The 26783-nt window shown below is 42.2% G+C and overlaps 1 protein-coding gene across 2 annotated transcripts; it reads left to right on the top strand.

Annotated features, from left to right (window-relative positions):
• The first annotated feature begins 5870 nt into the window (after positions 1–5870).
• On the top strand, positions 5871–26655 carry Aldh3a2 (aldehyde dehydrogenase 3 family, member A2). 2 transcript variants are annotated; one of them, XM_005399257.2, is made up of 11 exons: positions 5871–6130; positions 7585–7816; positions 8448–8533; positions 10348–10556; positions 11700–11817; positions 13686–13827; positions 15679–15845; positions 17548–17647; positions 21995–22230; positions 23397–23521; positions 25948–26655. In XM_005399257.2, the coding sequence occupies exons 1-10, from the start codon at positions 5978–5980 to the stop codon at positions 23475–23477; spliced, it is 1524 nt and encodes a 507-aa protein (XP_005399314.1). In that variant the 5' UTR covers positions 5871–5977; the 3' UTR covers positions 23478–23521; positions 25948–26655. The 2 variants fall into 2 exon arrangements, with proteins under 2 accessions (XP_005399314.1, XP_005399315.1); XM_005399258.2 differs by lacking the exon at positions 23397–23521.
• Positions 26656–26783: the final 128 nt, after the last annotated feature.

Below are 26783 nucleotides of genomic sequence, written 5' to 3'. Positions count from 1 at the left end.
TGGGGATTTGCTATGAAAGTGACTCCTTCTACATGGCAAGCTAGAGCTGGAAAGAAATCCATCCCAATGCCCACCATACTGGAGAGTGATTAATCAGGAGCCATTTTGGGAAGGGGTTGATTTCTTAACACTGAGCTACTCTGAGAATCAGAAGCCACAGGACAACTATACGTTAGAGTTTCTGGAGCCACTCTACTACAATGACTGGTTGAGAGATGGCTACAAGAGACCTCAGGCACGGACAGAGTGCAGGCTAGACAGACCCCTGAAATGTTCAGCAGTGGTGAGCCCAGGTGAGGAAGACGTTGTGGTTCTGCCCTCTGTGGTGAAAGCCAGGTTGCATGTGTGTAGTTTTCAGAGGGGGCTGGGTCTGAAAGTGCTGGCACTGGCTCCCACAGTGTGTGTGATGCAGCAGCGCCCCCACCATCTAGCACAGAGCTCAGTGGTGTCTGCTTTCCCCATCTGCCAGTGTGATCAGGGATCAGCTTGAAGGTTGCTACAGCCCAGGGTGTAGCATGGGGTACACAGATGGACACTTGGGAGCAACTGGAGTGAATACAGCCCTCGTGAAGAAGAAATTGGTCTATTTTAAAGGGCAATCCTCTGTCTCCAAGGTCTCCGTAGTTCTGTCCACAGCCAGTACATCCTCCGCTCCAGCATGGGCCACACTTTGATATGCTAATGGGGGGTGTCACAGTTCTCTGCAGCTGCTCCTTCTCCTCCTTTCCCCTCCCATACCACTCCCTAATTTGTGGCACCTATCCCCACCCCTCTCATTTTAGATCAGATTCCCTACCTAAGGCAGGCCAGATGGCTAGAATTATAAATCTGCGGTTGTCTTGGTTACTTTTCTCTCATTGCTGAGTCAAAATACCTGACACCCAAAATTAAGGAAGGAAAGGTTTATTTAGCTCAGTTTGTGAAGGTTTTGGTCCGTAATCAGCAGGCTCCAAGGCAGGGCGGCATGGCACAGGGGCATGCCTTTAAGGTGTCAGAATACAGCAAAAGCAACAGGAGCACAACGAGGAAGAGCAAGCCTCTTTTCCTCCCTTGTAGTGTAAGCAGGCTACCACCACTAGGGCGGGTGTAGCACTCACACCATCTCCCTGCCCTCCTCTAGCACAGGATGAGGATGTTACAAAGTGAGGACACTGGCTTCCTGCTGAGTTGCTTAGTTAAACTTCTAAACTTTTCAAGTTGACACGATGTATCAACATTGACAGGGGGTGGATGCCCCTTGTCAATTTGGCAATCAGACACATTTCTTTAAACTGGTCTCCAGATACAAAGGCATGCTGAATAACTGCCTTTGTTTGAGCTTGTTTTTTTCCCTGCCACAGATTTAATAAAGACCTTTGTGACACTATCTTTGGGGCTCAGAAGTCACAAAGTATGAGCTTCTCTGAGCCAGCATAGCCAAATAAAAATCTTTCTCTGCCTTTCCAAAGTGCACTCTTGGTTCCTTAGCTGTCTGAAAAAGCCTAGTATCATTGCCACAAAACTGAGTCTGGGAAAGGAAGGACACCTGAGGAAGTCAGGAGGTAGTGAAAGGTTTTATTTTGCACCAGTGGTCCTGGCTAGGACAACTCCAACAGAAGCCAGTGAGTGAGTATCTGTGAGCCAGCATTTTTATATGAGGCATAAGCAGGGGTTACAAAGGTGGGACAGAACAGTTCTGATTAGCTAACAGGGTGAGACCATCATTACAGGGCTAGATTAATGACCCTCACAAGACTAGATTACTGACTGCAAAGCTTGATACGATTAGGTTTGATCATGCTCTCATGGTTACAGGGGTCACGAAAGCAATTACAGAGCCATGAAACAGTTCAGAGCTCGGCAGCTTCGAAGAGAAAAAAGTTTTAAGAACAATTTTTTCCTCTCAGTATCGTTTTCCATAACACTTGCGCAGACATCACACCACTGACCCTGACCAACTCCACCGCGTGAGGAAGGCGGGGCAGGAGTGACTTTCACACGCACAGCAGTGAGTGCGGGAACAGAACAGGGGTCAGTCCTGACTCACCGTCCCTCCACAGGTCTGGTGGATTCCAAGCCTGCAGCACCTGGCTGGGGCACTTATTTAAACACATGGAAGAATTTTTTGGTCTCATTTCTCTTTTTCTCTGTTGTTTTTCAGGGGATTGTTTCTTTTTCTTCCTTTCATTTGTTCTTTGTTTTAGTCTCTTTTTTCTTTTTCTTGTTTGTTCTTCTCTGTTAGTTTTATCTATTTCTATTAATTTTTTTCTTACTCTTTAATTAGGTCCTGAATTTTTCTCTCCTCCTTTTCATTTTCCTTTACTTTACTTTTCTAACTGTCCTTCTTGCATTTTCCCTTCCCCTCCCTCTCCATTTTATAGGATTACTTTATTAATGTTTAGATATATAATTTATGCTATTATTGTTGAGTTCATTTTTATTATTAATGGTATAGTTGCTGCATTATTAGATACTGTATGTCAATATTTGGTTTGTCTTTGTGGCTATATGATTATTACAGATCTCTTCTATTGTTAAGGGTGGGACAGTAGTAGCTTTCATATTGAGAGTTATTACTGTGTCAAATCCCCAGTCAAAAGGCATAGGTTGACAGACTGGATCATAAAACAAAACCTAACTGTATTTTGCAAACAAGGGACACATTTAATCCAAAATGGAATTCATAGACTAAAAATAAAAGGATAGAAAACAGTATTTATTCTGTGCAATGAGAGCCTGAAAGCAAACAGGAGTACTTATCCACCATTTTCAGGTAAAGTAGACTTCAAACCAAAACTGATCAAAAGAGGCAAAGAAGGTCACTACTTATTGCTTAAGGGACTAGCTAATACAGCATGCTTAAATAAATACAAAATAATTGAAATTATCCCATGCATAGTATTAGATCATATTACAGTGAAACATAGAAATCACTGGCAAAGGAAATCACACAAATTATTCAACTTATGGAAATTAAACAACACTCTCTTGAATATCAGTGGGTCACAGAAGAAATCAAAGAAGAAATTAGACAGTTCCTAGAATTAAAATGCCAGTACAACATACCAAAAACTTATGGGGCACAATGAGAGCAGTCCTAACAGTGAAATTCAAGCTGTGAATGCCCACATCAGAAAAAGAGCCCATATAAATAACCTAATGACATACCTCAAGGAAACAACTCAAATCCAAAGCTAGTACAAGGAAGGAAATTATAAAGATCAGAGCAGAAATTAGTGAAATTGAGATTTAAAAGACAGCACAAAGAATTAATGACTCAAAGAGATGGTTCTTTGAAAGAATGTAGACAAACTTTTATCTAAACTTACCAAAAGAAGGAAAGATAAGATCCATATCAATGCAATTAGAAATTTAAAAGAACACAACCAAAATCCAGATCATTACTAACTTTTTCAAAAACATGTACTCCAATAAACATGTATTTGGTCAATTGGAGAATCTAGAAGAAATGGATACATATCTAGACATATATGAATTACCAAAACTGAACCAAGAAGGTATAAAAACCCTGAAGAGCCAAATGACAAGCTATGAAATTGGTGATAAAAACCTACCAAGAAAAGCCCAGGACTTGATGGACTCACAGATTTCTCTGAGAACTTCAAGGAGGAGCTAATGCCAACACTCCTCAAACTCTTTAATGAAATTGAAGGGGGAGGAGTACTGCCAAACTGATTCTTGCAAGCTAGCATTTGTATGTAGAAACAACCCTAGGTACAAGTAGCCATCTAATCTTTGACTAAGGAGCTGACATAATATACTGGAGGAAAGATAGCCTCCTGTTATGGTTGATACATTGTGTCAACTTGGGGAGTCCAGAGGTTTAGCTAAGTGACTTAGCAGGAAGCCAGGGTGCTTACTTTGTATACATTCTGAGCTTGTGGAAGAGGAGGGCATGGAGATTATGTGACAGCTACGCACCCCTTAGGTGGGGGTAGCCTGTTTACAATGTAAAGGAGGGAAAGAAGCTGCTTGCCTCGATTCCTCCCTTTTGCTCTGGCTGCGTTGCTGTTTGGCTGCCATTCCCCCCTTTGCTCTTGTTGCTTTGCTATCTTCTGCCTCGGAGCCAGCCAAGTATGGACTGAAACCTCCAGAAACTGTAAGCTAAATAAACCTTTCCTTCCTTCATCTTGGGCGTTGGGTATTTTGTCTCAGCAACAAGAGAAAAGTAACCAAGACAGATGCCTATTGCAAATACAAATGCGATGACTAGGATATAGTTACCTTCACCCTTTGTAATTTAGTGGAAAGGTCAGGATTGCAGCCTTCTTTAACCACTATCCATGTGATTAGCCGAGGGAGTGTGTGTGAATAAAGAACCAAAGAGTAAGTCCGAGTGCACTTGAACACTTAAGACTTCAGAGAGGGAGAAACAGCCAGTAACACAGAATCCAGAGGGCTCAGGAAGCCAAAGGGAAAACCAGAAGAGTGGAAGAAAATGGAAGACGAAGAATTTCCAGGAGACGGGAATGACAGCCGTGCCAACTGCCGCTGAGTAGAGCAAGATGAGACATGAGACTATTAGGGCACCCTTATAGAACAGAGACTTGTAGGCATATGACAGCCAAAGTTAGAAATCAGTTCATAGCCTATGACTATGCTCATGCTGCCTATCATATTGCACGCTGCATTCATGTAGCCTAACTGTGTAGGCCCAGTTATATTCCCCCTTAACCATATGTGGGTCAAACTGACTGTGTCCAGCTTGTGTTTTTAAAATATGCAGTGATTCCAACTTGCTTCAAGGAGTCACGTTTGGGGGAGACTGGTCCAGTCAAGGCCACTTTCAACTCTACCTACTCCTCTCAGACCCCGTCCCTCCCAGAATGTTCCTGTACAAACCTGCCTGACAATCTATGACATAATTCTTGTATTCCATGTAACCAATCATGTAATAACCTGCTGTCAGCTGTGTACTTCCCACTTGAAAACTGTATTTAAACTGAGCTCAAACCTGACCCTGGGCTGGTGGTTTGAGCCTCTGGGCTCCCCAGCCCGCTAGCCTAACAAAAGCTGCCTCCTAACTCCTCGCTGCAGGCTCTTCCGTTTGGATTGCTCTTGGTTTTTCTGCTACCAGACCACTCACTGGAATGGCACCCTGGGACAGAAACACCTGCGGAGTGCGAGTTCCTCTTTGGAGTTCCACAAAGAGGAGCAGAAAAATGGGATAATCTGAACACTAGGGAGAATTTGGGGGGGGGAAAATACAAGCCTGGGAGATAACGCTTGTGTGCAAGACCCTGGGATGACAGCAGAGGAAGGCCTGGCTTCCTGCCCTCAGAGGCCTAAGCATGCAGGGAATTAAGAGGCGTTCCTGCCGCACCCAGTTCACGCTGCGGACTTCCTAGAGGAAGGCGCGGGGCTGAAGGGCGCTGTGGACAAGGGATGGGCTGAAGGTGGGTCCTGTGCCCTCCGGAAAGGCCTGGCCCAAGGTCGCCCCGCACGCTCCCAACTCTCGGCCACATCTGAACAGCCGCAGGGCGGAGCCGGAAGCAGACACCCCCGCCGGGGCGTCGGGGTGCCCGGCGCGCTTCCAGTCTGGCGTCGGGTTCCCCTTGCGGCTCGCGCTCCCCTCGCGTCTCGCGACTTTTCTCTTAATCCACCCTGAGGCTCCTCGCCCCATCGCCGCCATCCTTTGCCTTGCACCGCCGCACCCTGACACCCCTCCCGCCGGAGACCGTACGGACCGCGGCCCAGGCCCGCCCCCCACCCCAGCTCGCCGCGGCACCCGAGGCGCTGGGCGGGGCCTCGCGGTCATGTGACCGCGCGGGCCAATGGGCGCGCGGCTCGGTGCCTCCGCCGGTCTCTGTGTGCGGCGGCGCCGGCTGGGCAGTGGAACCTGCGGCCGGTGCGGGTGACTCGGCCCGAAGCGGGAGAGACAAGCGCGGGGAGCGGCCGGCCGACGCGCTCCAGGCGCTTCTCTCCAGCCTCGCACCCGTGCGGCGGCGCGCGGCGCTCGCCTTCCCCCGGCGTCGCCATGGAGCGCGAGGTCCAGCGGGTGCGGCAGGCGTTCCGGTCCGGCCGCTCGCGCCCGCTGCAGTTCCGGCTCCGGCAGCTCGCGGCCCTGCGGAGGATGGTGGAGGAGCACGAGAAGGACCTCCTGGTGGCCATCGGCGCCGACCTGTGCAAGGTGCGCGGCCGCGGCGGGGCCCGGGCCCGCCTGCGCCCGAGCTTCGGCTTCTCCGGTGCTGATTACTTGTGCGCGGTGCCGGTCCCGCACAGAGGCCCGCCGGCTTCCGGCCCCTTCCCGGCGCCTGGCCCTCGCGGAGCCTACCTGTTATCCGCGGATACGCTGGAACTGCATGCGCTTCCTGGCCTCCGTAGTTCTACGAATTGTCTTTATATTGCAATTATTGTATTTGTGGTTTTCTTGCGCATTTTTCTGTTACATTTAGGGTCCGTTTACTTACGATTTGTCTGGATGTTAGTAATTTATCAGCCCTGGATACGGCATATATTTTTTGACGGGTCTGTTTCTTGACATTTAACTTTCTTTTTCGTTTCCTTTGTAGACAGTGTTTTTTTCGGTTATCATTTCAGTCATATTTTCCTAATGACTTTGTTTGGGACAGTATTAGGTCAGTGTTTTTCAAACTCTAGTACTCTGACAACCACCTGGAGATCTTAAATTGCACATTGTGGCTCAGCTAGTCTGGGTGGGATTAGAGTTTCCAAGTTTCTAATGAGGTTCCAGGGGATACCTTGCTGCCTCTTTTGGAAGCACACTTCGAATAACAAAAGTTTTAAGAAGTGTTTAAGATAGATATACAGTACTCCCTGTATTTTCTAATGTTTCTTTCGTCTTTTTATGTGCATTCAGGCCTAGCAAGGCATTCCTCCGGGTTTATGATTATCCCCTCCCCCAAAGATTATTTCAAGGAATAGTGATAGCAATAGTAGTAATAGTTGTAACTATAACTTTTTTTTTTTTTTTTTTTTTTTTTTTTTTTTTTTTTTTTCTCCGGTACCAGGAACCGAACTCACGACCTTGCGCTTGCCAGGCAAGCGCTTTTGCCACTGAGCTAAATCCCCAGCCCCGTAACTATAACATTTCTTAAAGTGTTTTTTTGGTGGAGAGGGGCTGTGATAGTAACTAGAAAGGATGGAGAAATTAAGACACAAAAGCCTGTAAATCATTCTTTCTACAAGCATCAGATATTTGTGTTTATAATTACTGAAGAATTACAAATTCTCTTCCCTTGAGAGTTTTAAGCTTAGTTGAGAAAGAACATCATACATAAAATGTGAGTGTAGTTATAAACCGTATATTAAGGATGAAATGGTAAGATATCATAATAGTAAGCAGCATCTTTGCAGTGTAAAGCGTGATCAAAGCAGGCTATTAGTCAGAGAAGTCTTCGTGAAAGAGGTAATGTTTAAGGCTAGTTTTAAAGGGCTTGGGTCAGTATGGAAGGATTCAGAGGCGATGCAAATATTAGGAAGTTTAAGAGGGCGCAGAAGGAGTCCATCTATAGCAAACTCGCTAGACTGATAAGACATATGCATCTGGTCTGAGGTTTTGACCTTCAGGGCCACGTATATCATACTCATTCTGCAAGGTTAACTGTGATTTTTTTTTACCAGAGTGAATTCAATGTTTACAGTCAGGAAGTCATTACCATCCTTGGAGAAATTGATTTTATGCTGGCGAATCTTCCTGAATGGATTACTCCTAAACCAGCTAAGAGGAGCCTGTTGACCATGCTGGATGAGGTCTGTGTTCAACCAGAGCCTCTGGGAGTCATACTGATTATTGGAGCTTGGAACTACCCATTTGTTCTTGCCATGCAGCCCCTGGTGGGAGCCATCGCTGCAGGTGTGGTGCCAGTTATGTCTTTATACCTTTCTAGAGGGGCTTATTTTGTTCGTGTTGATTGTAAACTGAGGATAATGGTTAATTAAATTCATTTATTTTGGAGGTATGCCTTGCCAGCAGAAATATGTATATATAAAATAGTTCTGTGATTAGTTTTTGAGGTATTCAGGGGATGCACCTGTGAATAGGTGAAAGGCATTTGATTCTGTAGACAGAAGAATTTGAAGGCAGGTATCCATATTCAAATACGGTTTCAGCTGCTATCTCTGGCTTGGGCCAACCATCTGATTCCACCAGACCAGTTTCTTTATTTAGATAAAGGTTGTGGGTGCAGCACTGCTTAGGTGATTAGCAGGTGATTAGCAGGTGACTAGAGATTAATTTCTTTGGAGGATCCAGATGGACAGCTTTTTATTGACATAGCCTGCTTAATAATTGAGGGCAGAGAGGAAAATCCAAGGGTAGAAGTAAGAGAAACGTGATAGAAGCTGGAGGATGATGGAACCTGTTGTTGGTGACCTGAAATAATTGGAGTATTGTACCTAGCCTGTACTGTCTCGATGGGCATTATTTTTGGTAATCACTAAAATTACTTAAGTATTAAATGATACCCTTTAATTTTTTTGTTTAGGAAATGCTGCAGTTATCAAGCCTTCTGAATTAAGTGAAAATACAGCCAAGATCTTGGCTAAGCTCCTCCCTCAATATTTAGACCAGGTAAGACTTATCTTAACCCGTTTTCAACATACCTATTTATTATGGAAAACACACGTTTGATTTTCTGGTTGTTGTTGCTTGCTGAGAGGTTGTTGGCAGTTTCCCTACACGGCCATCAATGGGCTTAATAAAAGAAGTTGTTGCAAAGTGTGTTGTGTAACAACCCAGCTGTGGTTGTTACACAGCATATTTAGGCCCATGGCTTCATAAATATCTCTTTACAGATCTTTCTATCATTTGGCATTTCAGATTAATCCTTATTCACACGTACATGGTTTTAGGTTTAGTCATTTAGTGAATTAGTTAATGAAAGGCTTTTACTGTGCTGGCATATTTTTGCCACAGTGCTAGCATATTTTTGTCACTGACAATTTCTTTTCTATCAGACTGCTATAATATTATATAGGAGAACTTTAGCTTTTAAAATTTGTGTGTTTGTGGTATGAAAAATACAGGCAGAAAGTGGCCTCCTGAACTAGCTGGTGGATCGTTACACTGGATTAAAATGCTGGCATTATAGAGTATCAGAGGCTAAATAAAAAAGTGATTTCCTGAGCTGTGGGGTGGTTTATTTCTTTGTATCAGAGGTTCTCTTGTCCTCCTAGAGAGGAAGTTTATGATGAATTTGTATAGACAGTTGCAGCAGGAAGGAGTCTTCATTTAGCTTTCAGTAAAAGATGAACATCCTAGCTATATTGGACATGTTCATTTATAATGAACGGTCTTGAGACTAACTCTGCCTCTTTGAATAGTACTGTTCTTTGTTATCATGTCACTATTACAGCAGACCACAGAACAGTTTTGTTCTAATAGTTGTGGTTATCCACTCTGGAAGGATAAAGTGGAAGATAGTGAGATGTCATGGATTGAGTAGGACTTAGAGCCAGCAGATGGAAGGAAGGTCCTGCTTTGCTCCTACTCGGAGGTAAAGTCTTCAGTGGTTGACTCTATCCAGATGGGGAGGATGACAGTGTCCTACCTGCTTCTGTTAGCTCATCAGGGAATCAGTCTTACATTTTTTCTAGGTTAAGCCCTAGAAAAATTAAAACTTGCCACATGTTATGTGGTTAAACTAAGAAGAACTAATCAGCCTTTCAAAGAGCAAGAGATCAAATGGAAACACAGTGTCCACAAGCCAGCTTTTATTTCATATTCACAATTCAGGATGTTTTAAGCTTCTCCCTCTGTCTCCCTTGCTTCCCATTTGTTCTCATTTGTTACTTTTCATGCTGTTATTATCCAGTGTTTTCTCCTTTAGAATAGCTGCTAATAATAGCACAGTACGTATAATGGCTCAGTTCATAGAAGCCATGGGAATTCTCCTAATAACAGATAAGAAAAACTGAGATGCAGAACTGTTGCTTGCTTAAGGTTGCATAAGCTAGTGAGTGGCAGAGCCCAGACAGGAATTCTACTTTGGGCTAAGCCCTGGTTTGTGTTGTATTTAAAAAAAAAAAAAAAAAAATTCAAATTAAGATCTGCAGCTGTGACCTGCTGCATGGTTATGGACAACAGCTACTTTCTTACTCACATTCTCAGCTTCCACAGCACACCCATCTCATGCATTTACCTGCTCACAGCCAAGCATTTGTACTCATATTGAAACTTTGCACTCTCCAGTTAGTTTCATGTAGGTTGATGGTTCCTAGATGCCAGCAAACTTTCTCTGCTTTTCTTTGGTCACTTCCCTCTTTATCCCTCACAGGGACTGGTCTAGATTTTCCAGTTTTATTTACCTGTTATGTTAAAGAAATTACTAATGAACACAGAAGGATTAATTCGGCAGTACAAATACATGTTTCTCTTTCTTTGAGGACCTGTATGCTGTTATTAATGGTGGTGCTGAGGAAACCACAGAGCTTCTGAAGCATCGATTTGACCACATTCTCTATACGGGAAATGCTGCAGTTGGAAAAATTGTCATGGCAGCTGCTGCCAAGCATCTGACCCCTGTGACACTTGAACTGGGAGGGAAAAGTCCATGTTATGTCGATAAAGATTGTGACCTAGATGTTGTTTGCAGGTGAGGTTGGCTTTGGTTTTCTGAGGTTTTCCCTACACAGTTGAGGGTTTTCCTAGTAGGTTGATGTTATCCTTTGCTCTTGAACCCTATCTCTTTATGGCTTCAAAATATATCATTAAGCTTTTGTGGTTGATATGCTCAAGAGTAACAGAAGTCTTTCACAAACTGTCTTGTTGAATAGCATGTCCTCTTATCAGTGTGGTTGTCATTAGGAATTTTGGGAATGTTCTTTCTATTTTTGAGAAAATTTCTTTCTGGCAAGAAATTTAATGATCAAATAGTCACTGATCAGGAAGTACATAATACAAAATTTTGCCTATACCTAATAAAATATTTAAATTCTCAATTGAAATGATAGTATATTGATCTTTTATTGGCAAAAATCAGTATTACTTATCTTTTAACTTTGAATAGCATCTTGCAGCTGGGAATTAGAAAATGAGAGGTTTCCGGTCACCTCTACTAAGCCTCATTTAGCTGACAGGAAGTACTAAAACCTAGAATTGCCCCTGTGCACCAGGTGCTGTGGCTTTCTTTCTCCTCCAGACATGGGGAGGCAAGGGGAAGGCGAGGAGTTAGGGCAGGGTTCCAGGTTAGCTCTCTTCGTAGAATTGCCATTGCCAGAACAAGAGACCTACAGTACATGCTGTGGTCGTGAGGTTGTGTCCATACACTGGAAGGGTTTTCAAAGTGAGGTAAGACTCCATACAGAGGAAAGTGGTTGTGGGTGTGAGCTGTACCCTGGACGTCTTGCCAGCAGGTCCTCAAGCCACAGCTCTAGTTGTGGCAGAGTCTGAACTGAGCTCTTGTGATTCAGGATAGCTGTTTAGCTGGAGAAGAGAGGGGAAGGGGTGTTGGAAAGATGTTTTTTCATTTTCCTGCAGCAGGTAATGGTTTCACTGATTATCAAGTATTATTTCTCACAAGCTGAGAACTTTCCTACTATAGTACTTAGAATATTTTAATTCCTTTGGAAAATGCAGTCTAACAAACTGTTTTAGAGATGGGCTTATTTTTGTCAGAGATTACCGGATAAATATTTAAATCCATTTTTCTTGGAAAACATTCAACCACCACAAAAATAATGTAACAATTGTAAATTTGACTGAATTATTTAGCTCTTCTGGGTTTTTTCCTCCTCAGACGCATAACCTGGGGAAAGTTGATGAACTGTGGTCAGACATGCATTGCTCCTGACTATATTCTCTGTGAAGCTTCCCTCCAGAATCAAATCATGCAGAAGATTAAGGAAACTGTGAAGGTCTGTGTTCAACCCGTCTGATCCCTCTGATGTCCATAAGACAATTGTTTGTAGGCAGCGCTGTTACCCTTTTTTCCATAGGAAAATTCTAGTAGTATATGTCACTTTATTAACTTACTGGCTAATTGGAAATACTTTATGCACCTTTTACAGAATGGAAGCAAGGTTAGGCTGTTGTAAATCCACTCAAACTGTCTAGTTGTTTGTTGATGGTTATTTGTGGAATATACTTTAAGAAAAGTTAAACTGCTGCATCTGGATTTGCGAGATGCTGCCAGTTCCTTGACGTGTAATTAGAAACTCCTTTGGCATATTGGCCTTTACTGATTAAAGTTATTCATAAGTATGTTAAGGATGGCCAGTATTGTAAAGGAGTGAGTTAATCAAATACCTACTTACCATGTACCCTTTAGATAGTTATGTCTCCTCACATGTTTAAAGATGTGTATGGGGGAACCAAAGAATGCTGCATGGTAGTAACCTAAACTAAGATTTGAAGGAAATGTAGGATTTAAGTAGGTAGAAAGGAAAAGGATGACCAGTGTTAGTAGTTCAGTGGTAGGAGGGAATCACTAAGCTCCCTTGCTGAAAGAAGTTACTGAAACAGTCATTGCTTACTCAACCAATGTTAATTGACTGCTTAAAGGAAAGATCAAAAATATCAAAGAGTAATATGTGATCAGAGAATGAAAATTATGTACCCGGAAGTTTAAGAAGATCAGATAAAGTGCTAAGATCTTGATGTGAGAACTAGACATGAGTGTCACAACTGATGATGGATCTAGACCAGGGGAATATGAAAGTTGGCCAGGTTTAGGGAGTTGGGGATAGAAGAGGGAGTGACGATACCTGTGAGAATTAAAATACTTGGGCATTGGAGAAGTGATGAGTTGAGCATGGTGATGAACTTAGTCCCAAAGGAAGAAGCACCACTCTGCCTACCTTTAAGGCATTTATACTCCAGCATAGGAGTTCTCAGCAGAGCTATATATTAGTCACTAGAGAGCCATTTAAAAATGAGCTTCTCGTCCTTATCCTTCAAAGATTCTGATTCAGGCGGTCTGAGCCCTCCAGGTGATTCTGTGATGATGATGGTGATTCAGTACGGAAAACCATTGTTGGTGGCCCTGAACCTGGGACCCATGAACACATGTATCAGCAAGCTGTCTGGGTAATCCCTGCCACCCAGACTTGAGAGTTTCTGTTTAGTGGAGGGAGGGTGAATAATGTTCATTTTTCTTGGAGATTAAATTCAAAGTTCTTACAAGGCTTTGAAGTGATGTAGCAACTCAGTAGTTTCAGGTTTGTTTTACGTAATAAATACTGATTGTATGCTTCTTGGAAGCTGTATCCTGACAGTAATTTCACTGTCATCCATGACTGGTGGAAAAACTGGTCCAGAGAAGACACAGACCAACCAAATAAATAGACTGGCAAACTTTCTATAAAGGGCTGGATAGTAAATATTTTAAGGTTTAGAGATCAGATTGTCTCAGCAGCTGTTGCAGGGAAAGAGCAGCCACAGCCGGTGTGTATCCAAGTGGATGGCCCAGATGCAGAGCCAGGGTTCCTCCCTGTCACCCACTGCCACACTCACTCCTAGGAGGATTGGGTAGGTGGCAAGAGACCCACTGAACCTCATGAAAATTTGAGAAGCCATAGATCTGTTGGGAGAGGGTGATTTATTTTCTTGTCCTTTACTGCCAAAAAGCATAAACCTGCCACTGTATTACTTCTAAATATTGGGGGGAGAAGAGTGTTGGAGTCTTTGTGGATACAGAAACAGGTTGATTTTAGGAATGGATGAATTTAGAATTTAAAGAAAATTGAAATGTGGGTCTTTGTGACAACTTGAATTATTTTAATAGGAATTTTATGGAGAAAATATAAAAGAATCTCCTGATTATGAAAGGATCATCAATCTTCGTCACTTTAAGAGGATACAAAGCTTGATTGAAGGACAAAAGATAGCTTTTGGTGGGGAGACTGATGAGGCCACACGCTACATAGGTAATAGAAATTCACCTTTTTCTGTGGGAAAATAGCAGTTGGTGGTTCTACTGATTCTGCTTATTGACCCTAAGTGAACTGTTATTTATATAGTGTTTTATTATTAAATGACTGAATATTTTTTCTAATATACTACTTTTCTTAAAAGCTATTAAGTTGGTATATGTATACATGTTTAATAATACCACCTGTATTGCATTAGTTTTTTATATTTATACATATATTATCTAATTTTTTCCTCTTAACAACTAAGTTCTACTCATCTGAGAAGCAGAATAGAACTTTATAGAATTACCTCTGGCTCATGAACTGGAAAGTAGCACAAAGAAGGAAATGGATTCACCACAATTCTGCAATTAGCCAATGACCAGACCAGTCTGGATATGTTTTGATCTGTTGTGCTTGGCCTGATTATTTGCTTACCTTCTTTGTATATTTTGATTCTTTTTTGCCATGAAGGTATATTACTTTGAAATTTAAATACATTTTTATAAAATGACGTAATAAAGTGACTGAAGAAGTGAAGACATTTGGTGGGCAAAGAAGCTGCTCCAGATTGCTTTTTTATCCCCTTATCAGAGAGAACGCTGCAAGTCACACCAAACCCCCAGCTTCAGAAAAACAAAAGGAGCCAGGTGTGGTGGCAAATGTGTGGAGTCTCAGCACTGTGAAGGCTGAGGCAGGAAGATTGCTCCCCAGATTACATAGTGAGTTCAAGGGCAGCCTGGACTGCATAGCGAGAACTATGGTTCAGAAAACAAACAAAACAACAAAAATAAAAAATGTAAAGGATTTAAATAATGAGTTTATTCTCTTACAACGAGCAGTCCTTAGCACTCCTAATCTGGGTAATTCAGTGGCTTAGTCATACTGTCAGAAACAAAAACAAACCCCCAAAATGCCAATTCTTTCATCTTTCTGTTTTCCCATCTCTGTCATGGCAGCTTTGCCTCTTTCTAGGCTAACCAGTGGCAAGAGCAAAGGTCTGTTGTGATTAGCTTGGTTTAATTAGGAGTTCCACTGAGTACATGATTATGCACAGCGGGTGGATGTGCAAACCCAGTCAGTTCTGTGACCTAACGTGGGCAGTGGGTTTGGAGAACCGCTTACGTCCTCATGGCGTGTGCTGCATAGAGTTGTCCAGATCACCTGGTAGAAACTAGAGGAAAGCAGAAGAGTCAACTTGTTATTGCCAGAAGTCTTCTCTTAGTTGGTGATGTGCTGTGTTTATGGGGTTCTACTGGTTGGTGCCCGACATTGGCGTGGACACTGGGGCCCTGTGCTGAGCTTCTTCACTGTCCCTTTTACTCTCTCTTTGTTGCTTTCCCTTTCTAGACAGAGCTCTGAACTGAGCAGGAGAAGGAGAAAGTCTTGCTCACTTGAGCATGTTAATCTTTATCTGTTTAATAGTTATAGTAAAGGTTAATGAGACAATGTACAGAAAGTTTGATTTAAGAAGAAGCACTGTTGATTTGATTCAGACTATCTGTGCTCTCAGAAAGACTTGGAAAGATGCAAATATAACCTCTGGTTAAATATGCTCATCACTGTGAACGGGGTTAAATGTGGACAAGAAAGAAGATACATCTGAGTATGTATCTTTCTCTTGGTTTGCACAAGAATCCTGATTCACTTGCTTTGAAGAGACATTTGCACCAGTCAGTCCCTACTCAGGACTCTTTTTTGTTGGAAATCCACCCGAGGACTGGCACATGCTAAGAGAACTGTTTTAAAAATGTAAGTTGGATGTGGGAAGGAGTGATAGGTGACCCAGTGAAACATTTAAGTTGAGAGTTTTTCATTTTTATTTTCTACTTTAGTGTTTTCATTTTAGTCTGTTTTTCTTTTTAGCCCCAACGATACTTACTGATGTTGATCCTAAATCCAAGGTGATGCAAGAAGAAATTTTTGGCCCAATTCTTCCAATAGTGCCTGTGAAAAATGCAGATGAAGCCATCAGCTTCATAAACGAACGTGAAAAGCCCCTGGCTCTCTATATATTTTCTCATAACAATAAGGTAACCTTTATAGAGAATAGCTCACTGTCATGCCAAATTTTTCTTTGCTGAAAAGTAAATAATAGCTTACGTGTGTGTCAGTCCACCTAATGAGTTTGTACTCATAGCTTGTTGTCTTGGGAAATGATCACTGTATCCTTTCCCCTACTCCCTGGGATTAGATCTGAGTCCACAAGGGTGAGTGGCGCAAAGCTTTTGATTCAGACGCAGCTCCTGTGTAATTAGAAACTTAAGTGTGCCATCATTCAATGATTTTCTGACAGGAATCCACAGGGCTTGCTCGGAAAGAGTATACCGAACCCTGTGACCAAAGTGGCATTCACAGCTACACATAAGGGGCTGTGTAAGGATAAATCTTGGCACTTGAGCGGTTGCGGTAGCCTAGCTTTCATTTTCTCAGATTACCTTATTGTTACACTGGCAGAGCTGTTTCCCGTGGTTGAGCAGTTTTGCTGCTTTCTGCACGGCTCAGCTGTGTTGCCAGTGTAGTTAATGGATAGTGGCCTCCATGGTGGCAAGTAGGTTCTGAAGAAACAGATGAGAAGGGGAAGGGTAGGAGCAGTCATGAGAAGTTCATAAGGCAGATGTTTTCTGGAGAACTCCTGATGGTAAAGTAGGAGCATGTCATGTAGGAGTTGCTGAGCTTTGAGTGCTAGTCAGATACAGCTAGCTATAGATACTTGAAGTGAGACAGGTGTGTGGGACTTAGTAAAGACTGTTACTCATACACCAGTGACCTGCCATGTAAAGTGACCGTAGGTATATGGGGAGTGGGAACCCTGAAGCCTGCAGTCTGTTGGCCAGGATGCAGCTCAGTCGGGGCATTATCCAGCAGTGGGTCACCAGAGGTCATGCAGCCCAAACTTGACCCTTGCCGTGAAGGTCTGTCAAGAGCTTTATGGCACGTAGGTGAAGTAACTTTTACAAGTCTGGTGTCATTGTGCCTTTTTGGTCCTTGGGCTAATCAGCCACTTATTTCTTAAAGAAATAGGATGCTAAATCTAAGATCCTAAATACTTTTTGCAGTTCATAAAGACTAGTACCTATCTTCATATGCTATAATTTAGAGTAGAGATTGAGAAATAATACTTTAAAGACTGGAATATACTGTAGTCTGAACTATCCCTTATAAAGAGCCCTTTGCTTCTGTTTTGTGGGGAGTACAGCTCTCGGTGGTGTTCTTGTGAAAGACTTGAAGGTTCAGGCGAAGTCAGTTGATACACAGCTTGAAGTACTGGGCTCGGGCAATGCTTTGGATTTCAGAGTTTGGAATATTTGCGTGTACATAGTGAGATTAATTTGGGGATGGGACTCAACTCTAAACACAGAATTCATTTGTTTTCTATAGACCATATACGTATATCTTAAAGATAATTTTATACAATATCTTTAGTAATTTTGTTCGTGAAACAAAATTTCAAGGTGTGGAATCTTGTACTTGTAGCATCAGATTGGAACTTAAAAAGTTTGGTATTTGGGAGCATTTCAGATTTGGGGTTTTGAGATTCAGATGTGTCACCTGTACTGGATGTACATCTTAAGAAATTAAATATCAATCATGTTTGCTAAATTAACATAATTTAACAAGGCCTCAGAACTTCCACTGGCATACAGAGCCAGGATGTGTGTTCCCAGGGCACAGATGTAGCATGCCCTGAGGCACAGGTGTCACTAATCAGGACCCCTCTGGTCTGCTCCTTAGCTTATCAAACGGATGATTGATGAGACATCCAGTGGTGGTGTCACAGTCAACGATGTCATCATGCATTTTACACTCAATGCCTTGCCCTTTGGAGGAGTGGGTGAGTATTACTTTTTCTTGCTTCTGGTAAATCTCTCAGGAGCACTGTGCTTTTCAAGTCATTTGTGCAGGCTGTTGAAAGAGCTGGCTGTTGCGTATTCCGGCAGGTTCCGGCTTGATTGTCTACTCCTGAGAGAGGCCTTCCCGTGCTGCCCCGTTGGCAGTGGCTTCCTGATTCCCTGCACCCTTGTTTGCCTCAGGGTGAATCTGTCCTTTCACTCTTTCTGTTCTCAGTAGCACTGCCCATAGCTGTGGTTACTTTGTTTAATTTATTGCTTTATTGTTTATTGCCTCCCAAATTTAGGAAATTTGGGGGTCAAGAATCAGGTCTCAAAGTAGGGTGATATTTTCTTTCTTTCTCTGTCTTTAAAGGAGGTAGTGGAAAAAGCATCCCAACAAGGAAAGATAGCAGTCAGAGGCTTTTCTGGTGTTCCTGTGTTTCTCACTCAAGGTAACTTCCAGTGGTAATCAGTTGTATCTGCACTGCTTCCCCAGCCTCTAGGGAGGGGCAGCCACTCCTTGCATATTCCTGGATTTGAGGACAGCAAGAGGATGAGCAGGAGGACAGACATTTTCAGTCAGTCATGGTAGACACAGCCGCATCATGACCATTACCTTTGGGTGTGACCTGCTTCCCTCTCTCCAGCTGAGATGATTGCCTTGCCTTTTTATTTCTCCTGTGAGACCGAAGTGGTAGGCTTTTCTGTTGTCTAGTAGAGATACTACGGAATGACCAATGTGGAAAAATTCTTCTAATAGTGAGCAACTATTTTAAAAAGTTATTCTCTCCATTTATAATAGCATAAATTATTTTATGGGTTGAATGGTCCAGTTTGGCAGGATCATTTGTTCCTGATTAAGTAAACCTTATTCCGTGGCCAAGGAACCCTGGCCTCATGCCTATGTGTGCCACAGGTCCTTTTCTGGGATGTAAACATCTTGCCAAGACACTGCACAGTGCCTGGCTTGTGTGAGAGACAGATGTGGAGAAACTGGTTGGTATATACTGCCAGATCCTGGCTGGAGAAGGTAGAAAGGGAGGAGATATTTTGGGAGTCAGATAGCAGGATTTCCTAATAGAGTGAATGGGGAGGAGAGGGTTAATGAGAACAAGAATGATTCCGGGGATATTGGCTGAAGTAACTACACTTTGGCAGCCCACATCCTTGAAGGGTTTGATAGCAATTGTTATCTTTGTTTAGGTCCTGAGCTCTTCCCACAGGATCCTGGCCCCCACTGTGCTACTGCAGCCAGTGACTATCATTGTTCCACAGTCTAAGTGACTGGCAGTCCACATCCGTCTTGGCTAGGTTACATGTGGTATTGTGGACCATACCATCTTTTTTAACACCTCCACCAATGCAAAAGCCATACAGGTGTCTTAAGAAAACTTAGAAAAGACTGAAGAACCTAAAAGTCAAATTTTACACCACTATATAAAGATGGTGTGTTTGTCTTGCACATATGTGTACGTGCATATACATACATGGATACTTGAATATTCAAAATAGTATGTTACTGTGTCTTGATTACTACTATGCATGTGACACAGGATAGTGTGGATGTTCTCATGTCAGTATGCTTGTACGTCATGATCTTAGGAACTGTGTGCTGTTATATTATGTGGCATGCCACATTTTTGTAACCAGTTCCTAGTATTAGATTATTTTGATTTTAATCTTTTTGGTATTATAAGTGTTATGTAATATACCTGTGCAGTCTCTGATTATATCTTCTGGAAAGTGTCACGAAATAGACACAGTAGAAAGGTTTGTATTTTTTTTCCAAAGTGAAATTTTTTTTTCTATTTGTTTTTTTGGGTTTTTTTGACATAAGATCTCACTGTGTAGTTTAGGCTGGCCTTGAACTCATTATGTATTGTAGGCTGGCCTTGAACTTACTTATTTTTTGTTTGCTTTTGCGATAGAATCTATGTAGTCCACATTGGCCTTGAGCTCACTATGTAGCCCAGGCTAACCTTGGACTCCTGGTGATCTTGCCTCTGTCTCCCAAGTGCTGGGACTGTAGGTGTGTACCACCATGCCCAGCTCTAATTCTGAAAGTGTCACACTTAATGGCAAGAAGTCTAAGCAGTTAAACAAACACAATATCACAGAATGTTATAAGGAAAAAAATGCCATAACTTTCCAGGTGTAAACCCTATTAATATTTTGGCATAAGCAGTATAGGAGTGTCCATTTATTTCCCCAACACTGTTATCCATTATGAAATTGCTGGACAAGTAAAGCGTCTCATTTTAATTTGTACTCCTTTTATTATGAGTGAGGTTGAACTTTTACAGTTCTCAAATGATTTTCTTTTTACAGCATTTACGTGATATTTTTGCTGTGTTGACCCCTCCCTATTGATATGTAAGTGGCCTTTTATAAGTAAGAAAATTCTTGGTCATCTCTAACAAATATTTCTTTACAAATTGCCTTTTGTCTTTTATTGTAGTATGTGTGCTGCCAAAGCGAGCACTTGTCTTTCATTTTAACTGTGGTTTGAAACTTGTGTCTAGTCAAACCTATGAGACCTTTGGCTTCCTGTTTGGTTTATAAAGGTCTTCCCTACTTCAGTGTTATATAAGTATTCATCTGTAGTTTCTTTAAATTTTCTATTTTTTTCTTTTACTTTTAACTTTGGAGTTCATTTTGGAATAATTCATGAGTAACAATCTACGTTTTTTTTTTTTTTCCAAAGAGTAATCTATGGTAAGACCGTTTTTTAAAAATAATAATCATTGAGTCATCTGTACTCAATAAAAATACATACTTGGGTCATTCTTTAGATTTCCTCTTTGGTTTCATTGTCTTTCTAGCTTGTCTTTCTCTGGACCAGTGCCACAGTTTTAATTACCGTAGCTTTATCGCTAGCTTTGTAGCTAGCATTCAGTGTGTGTATCAAGTATGGCGCTGAGTGCATGCCTTTGAGAGACCAGTACTAGTAGAGCCAGGGACCAAGCCTAAGTTGCCCATCTCTGCAAGCCACATGTTCAGCCAGTCCAGCAGTTCACTCCTCAGGAACAGTACTGGTGCAGTATCTGGAAGTGAGTCCCTCATTGTTACTTTTCAATGTTTTCTTGCCTGTTAATTCTTCCGTGTGAACTTTAAATCACTTTAAATCACTCACTACCTCCTCCTACTCAAACGAGTTCCTTAAAGTCCCTTGGGATTCTGATTAAAATTGATTAAACTTAAAAAATTATTTCAGGAAGAATTTATGTTATTAAAATATGGAGTGTTATGGGGAACATACTTCACCCCTTCATTTTTTTTTGGTACCAAAGATCGAACTCAGGACCTTGCACTACCTCTTCATTTATATAGCTGTGTTATATCCATCGATAAAGCTTTACAGTTTTCTTCATACTCATTCTTTACTTTTCATTTCCATTTAAGTATCTTCACCCAGTTTTTCTTCCTTCAGCACTTTATACATTTTCCCCCAGTTACTTCCTACCAGGATTATGTCTTTGGCTGGCCACTCCTTTTCTGCACTCCCGTAGGGTCAGAGTTCTCAGGACTCCAGCCTCCGATCTTTTCTCCAGCCAGTCTTGTTTCCTGAATGATACCTTCCTGCATCTCCAGCTACCAATTCACCAGGGCCCAGTCCCAATAAACTGCCCCAACTCCAGCTGCCCTGCCTCCACCACCGTGTGACAATTATGCTCTCTGCTCCCTTTTCTTCCCTTTGCCCCTGTCAGTCTGTTGTGCAGATAGTGAGTTAGAGAAATGAACATTGTCACAGAGTTTGGCTTCTTAGAGGGCAGAGATTTTCACTTGCTTATTGTTACACAACTGTATAACACTGTCAGCCTGGTCTTTGTAACTGTCCAGGGGATAGAGGAAGCAGGTGGGTGAGTTGGGACCGTGGACAAGTAAAGCTGCATGGAAAACTGGGAAAAGAGCACACTTTGAACTTTAGAGTCAGACTGATCAGGGTTCAGAGTCTGGCTTCAGTTTTTACTAGGGATATGACCGTGGGCTGATTAACTGATCCTGTAAACTCCTCTTTCTGCTTTGGGAACTGTGCTGATGATAACAGAACACAGTGGGGTTGTGGTGAAAATTATCATAGAGAGTTAATTTAAACTCTTAGTATAGTTCTGGCATAAAGGAAAACCACAACAAAAAAACAACAAATTCTTGCCTTGCTCTAAGAAAGCATCCTGGTTGAAAGGTATGTTGGCCATGCCAGGGATAAAGTTGGAAGGGTTTCCTCAAAAGAGACACTTATGCAGGAGAAGTTGGGTTGGTGCAGTGTGTGCGTACGGGCTTTCTGTTGAGATGAAGAGGTAGCCTGTGACACCTGCAGTGAAACCTGTTTTGTCTCTTTCCTTATTTAGGTTCCAGTGGGATGGGGGCATATCATGGAAAATACAGTTTTGACACTTTTTCTCATCATCGCTCCTGTTTATTAAAAAGTTTGAAGAGAGAAGGTGCCAACAAACTCAGGTACCCACCCAACAGCCAGTCAAAGGTGAAGTTGGCGAAGTTTTTGCTGCTGAAGCAGTTCAACAAAGGGAAGCTCGGGCTCCTGTTGCTCACATTCCTGTGCGCGGTGGCAGCGGTGTTCTTCAAGGTGAGGAGTCCGCTTCCCTCAAGAAGTGCTGGCTTCTGAGTAGCTGCCAGATGTACTGCTCTTCTGTTCTTAGAGTCCCTTTATTTTATAAATTAGTTGTTTCTAGGCCAGTGATGGCGAACCTTTTAGAGACGAGAACCCAAACTGCAACCCAAAACCCACTTATTTATTGCAGAGTGCCAACACTGCAAATAAACCTGGATACTGAGGTTTTAGTTTAGAAAAAACAACTCACACGTTAACATCTTCTGTTCTACAAGAAAATCAGCGTATGTGGCATAGATTCACCACCACTGATCTAGACTCTACATTAGCTTTTGGTTTCAAACAGGGTTGCTGAACTACAGCCTGCTGGCTAACTACCTGTTTTAGTAAATAAAGTCCTTGGTACACAGCCACACTTGTTATCTTGTTATAATCTTGATTAATCTTGTTGTAATCTTCAGCTGCCTTCTTGCTAGCATGGGAAAGTTGAATAGTTGTGGTAGGGTCTAAATGACCCACATAGCCAAGATTATTACAGATTAAGTTTGTTGACCTTTGTTCTTAGAATTTATAACACTGGAGAGCTTGCTTATGGAGTCCTCAATGGTCAGCCCTGTGCTTCTTTTGGTATTAGTTTTCCCTACTCAGCTTTAGTTTTGTTCTTGGACGCACACGAAATCAGCGTGTCGTGGGGATGGTGGAGAGGTTCTGTGGTTGGTGGTGTGGTGGTAAAACAACTTTGGCAAGGGATGCTTTATTTGGCCTGAGTGTTTCCTCCAAAGTTGACTATGAGATAGTTTGTCTTTGGTCATTGGTTATTATAAATGTGGGCTTCCAAAGAGGCCCTTGTGAGAGTCACCTTCTCTTGGAAGTTTTTGTATCTCTGGGGTGAAGGAGGGACTCAGAATGAAAGTTAAAGTGGAATGGGGTGAGACCATTATGCTTTAGGAGCCCTCAGCCAGCCAGAGGGCTGAGGGGATCCACTGAGAACATCTACAGCACCAGTGAAGAATGGGCATGGGAGAGATAGGAAACAACATGTAGCAGAAGTAGCTATGTTTACTATCTATATATTTTGTTTAAAATTTGCAAGAGGATTGGCTAATTTTACAGTATGAAATTGGTGATACTCGTGGAATTGGAGGTACTGGTTGCATTTAAAATCATTTGGGTTTTCTCAGAAATACCAAGCTCTGCTGAGGAGAAAGGCCCTGTTGCTCTGTCTGATAGTTCGAGGACTGCTTTGGTCCAGTAAACAGTGACGAGCAGGAAGTTTCAAAGCCCAGCTCTGTCTGTTAAGAGTGAGGTAGGAGCTCCTTGTTTATTTGTTTTTTTCTATGTGTAAGATGGGCCTCTTTGGGGCTTATTCTTGTTTTTGTACAGCTAGAGGCTTAGGGATCATTTTGAAATAAAAAAAAGAGTGAGAAAGTGTTTAACTTATTTGTTTGTAGACATTTGTGACCTTGGCCTGGAGTATCAGGGTTACCGTTCAGTTTACTTATAAGGGTGGGGCTGAGTGGTTAGGAATTCAGAGGAGTGTGAGGGTGATGGCTAGTCGCCGCCCTGCATCACTTCCAGAAAATGAGCGGCCTTGTGCGCGTCCCACTCCTGTTCCCTGTCGCCTCAGCTCTCCCGGAAGAAGTGCCAGCTCATTCCGGCCCAGCGCAGCCATTTACACACTGGATTCTTTGCTTCATAATTTGAGTATAATTTAAAAATCTCTGTTGTTTTGATTTGTTTAAAAAAGGTTTGACTTTGGAATTCATAGAATTTCAAATTTCAAACATAAATCAAAGCACAGTGTTCAGTTTGGGAGCTTTCTGCTGTATGTCTTCATGAGGCTAGAGGTGTGATTAGAGGCATGGTTGTGTTTCAGTCATTACCTGCCTGTCTGATGTTTTTTCTGAGACACTGATCTTGTGGCTTGATGCGCATCTTCTTGGCTGGGATGGAATTCTCAGCCTTCTGGATAGTATGCAAGACGGGCTGATCTGTGTTATGCACACCTGCCTTGTCCTCAGGAGGGCCTGTTAGATGCAGTGAACTGTGCTAGGCAGGTTGAGTTCTGTGAAGTTTATCGACAGGTCTTTTCCTTTTGGGACCTGGAGAAGCAGCATCATAGAACAACTTTTAGCTGGCAACAAGAACATATAGGTTTGATTCTTGGCGTGGTCCCCCCCACCCCCACCTCCACCCCCCCCCCCCCGTACCGGGAATCAAATTCATGACCTTGCGTTTGCCAGGCAGGCGCTGTGCTGCTGAGCTGAATCCCCAGCCCCTTTGGCGTCGTTATTGACAAAAGACTTTGGGTGAGACTTTTCTGAGCTGTCACTTGAGCGTTAGCTACAGAGTGAGGGGGTTGGTGTCAGTGATTTCTCCCGTGACTTTCAGCTCCTCTGTATTCTTACACTGTTAGCTGATGCCTGTGTTATTTTTTTCCTATTCATTCTGGGACCACATGCAGATTTGTTTTTCTTTGCTTTTCTGTTTCTGTAAGCTTTTAATTTTTTTATCAAATCACTTTTTAAGTATCTAGATTTATATATTTATTCAATCTTTTTAGAAATATATTTTATTGGTACAGGATAATTGTACATAGTCATGGCATACAGGGTACTTGTATACAATTTATAATGATATCAGGGTAACTGGATGCCCATCACCTCACCCATTTATCATTGCTCTTTTTGTTGTGAACATTCTAGATTTTTTCTGCCAGCATTATGAGATAGCTTAAGGAGTCGATTTATTTTAATTATAAATACTTTTTCTGAAGTGCCTTTTTTATACTTAATAGTTTACTTAGTTTGTTATATGTTTGGATGTGTTTATTTAATGGTGGTGGGGATTGAACCTGGGGCCTCGTGCATGCTAGGCAAGTGCTCTACCACTAAACTCTACCTGCAGCCCTGATTTAAATTTTATGAATTTACTTTACAAGAATTGGAATGGCTTTGGGACATAAATACTCAAAGTAAAGTTCATATAAAACTTACAAGCTACAGAAAACATTTTAAGTGGTCTAGGTTTTAAAAGGTGAAGAAATATCATAGGTTAAAGTTGATAAATGTCATTGGCCCTTTGACAGAAAAGACAGTTACACTTTGAGGTTATAGTAGAATTTCATCAGCTTTAGTCAGGTGGATTACTACTTTTGAATTTTACAAACAAATTTGTTTAACAGCTTTCAAATTTCATGTAGAGACTTCAACTTCCTATTTACAGTGCCAGGATAGTAAATGAGTATTTTCTTTTCTGTTTTTGTTTTTTGTCTTTTTGAGACAGGGTCTCACTGTGCAGTTCAGTCTGGCCTTGACCTCACTTTGTAGCCCAGGCTGGTCTGGAACTCACAACGATCCTCCTGCCTCGGCCTCTCGAGTGCTGGGATTACAGGCGTGCTCCAAGTAAATGAGTATTTTCAGTCCATCTCTATTCTGCTGTTATCTCATTGATTTTGGACAGAATGTTATCTCATTGATTTTGGACAGAATGTAGCCCGCATCACTATGTGTATTCTTACTGTTGAGGATGGGCATAATCCTTTGTCTTCAGGTCATAACACACGTAGGCTTTTCAGGGATATATGTCGTCCTTTTCTTTATAGTGCATTCAGGTTCGCTCAGCACAGGATACCTTTATTAGAATCCATGTATTGAGCTCATGTTCCATGGTTGGCTTTGAGTGTGTTTTTAAATCAGCAGAATAACCCGAATCTCCTTTTTCTCTCTCCAGGTTGGATACCACTAAAGAACCGTCGTTTAACCTCCTAGTTGCCTCTACTGAATTATTTTCGTACTCAATGGTTAAGGAACCAGTAATTTTTAAATCGTACCAAAATCAGAAATATGTTAACTCAGTGTGATCAGACCTAACAGTTACTGCCACTCATGATTAATAAAACTCCCCATTTCAGCCAAATCTGAACACCCCCTAATAGTATATTCTGAGAACCTACTCTTGGTGGGCGGTGAAGTGTGTTAAGTGAGATCCATACTCCTTGCGGTATAAGGAGGTCTCAGAACCTGCTTAGTTCATAGAATCCAGTTCATTGGACACTTCATTTCCTGCTCTGTTGTGCCATTATTTGGTGAAGCTTCCAAGAGCTTAACACTTTCCAGGGCCCACAGTGATTGTCTGTAGTCCACAGAAGTAAGGTGAGGTGAGATCTTCCCCGCTCTTTTTGAGGTTTGAGGCACTGCAGTTGACCTTCAAATTGCAAGTTAGTGGATCTTCAGGACAAATCTTTCCTTATTTCTGTAGAGTGTATTGAGTGCAAGTAAATGTTTTGAAATTTCAGAAATCTGTCCTTCTGAATAAGTTTAGCCTACCGAACTTACCATGAGGGAATCATTTCTGTCACATCCAGATGTGGTAGCACATGCCTGTAGTCTCAGCACTTGGGAGACTGAGGCAGGAGGATCGCTGTGAGTTCCTGGCCAGCCTGAGCTACATGGTGAGTTCAGGACCAGCCTGAACTACATAGTGATACGCTGTCTCAACTTAAAAAAAAAATGCCTACGGTATTAGTGGATGCCCTTCACCCATTTTGCCTGAAGAGTTGGCCTCTA

This window comes from Chinchilla lanigera, unplaced genomic scaffold (genome assembly GCF_000276665.1).
Source record: "Chinchilla lanigera isolate Chin_1 unplaced genomic scaffold, ChiLan1.0 scaffold00066, whole genome shotgun sequence".
NCBI lineage: Eukaryota > Metazoa > Chordata > Mammalia > Rodentia > Chinchillidae > Chinchilla > Chinchilla lanigera.
This window is presented reverse-complemented; position numbering and strand designations above follow the sequence as displayed.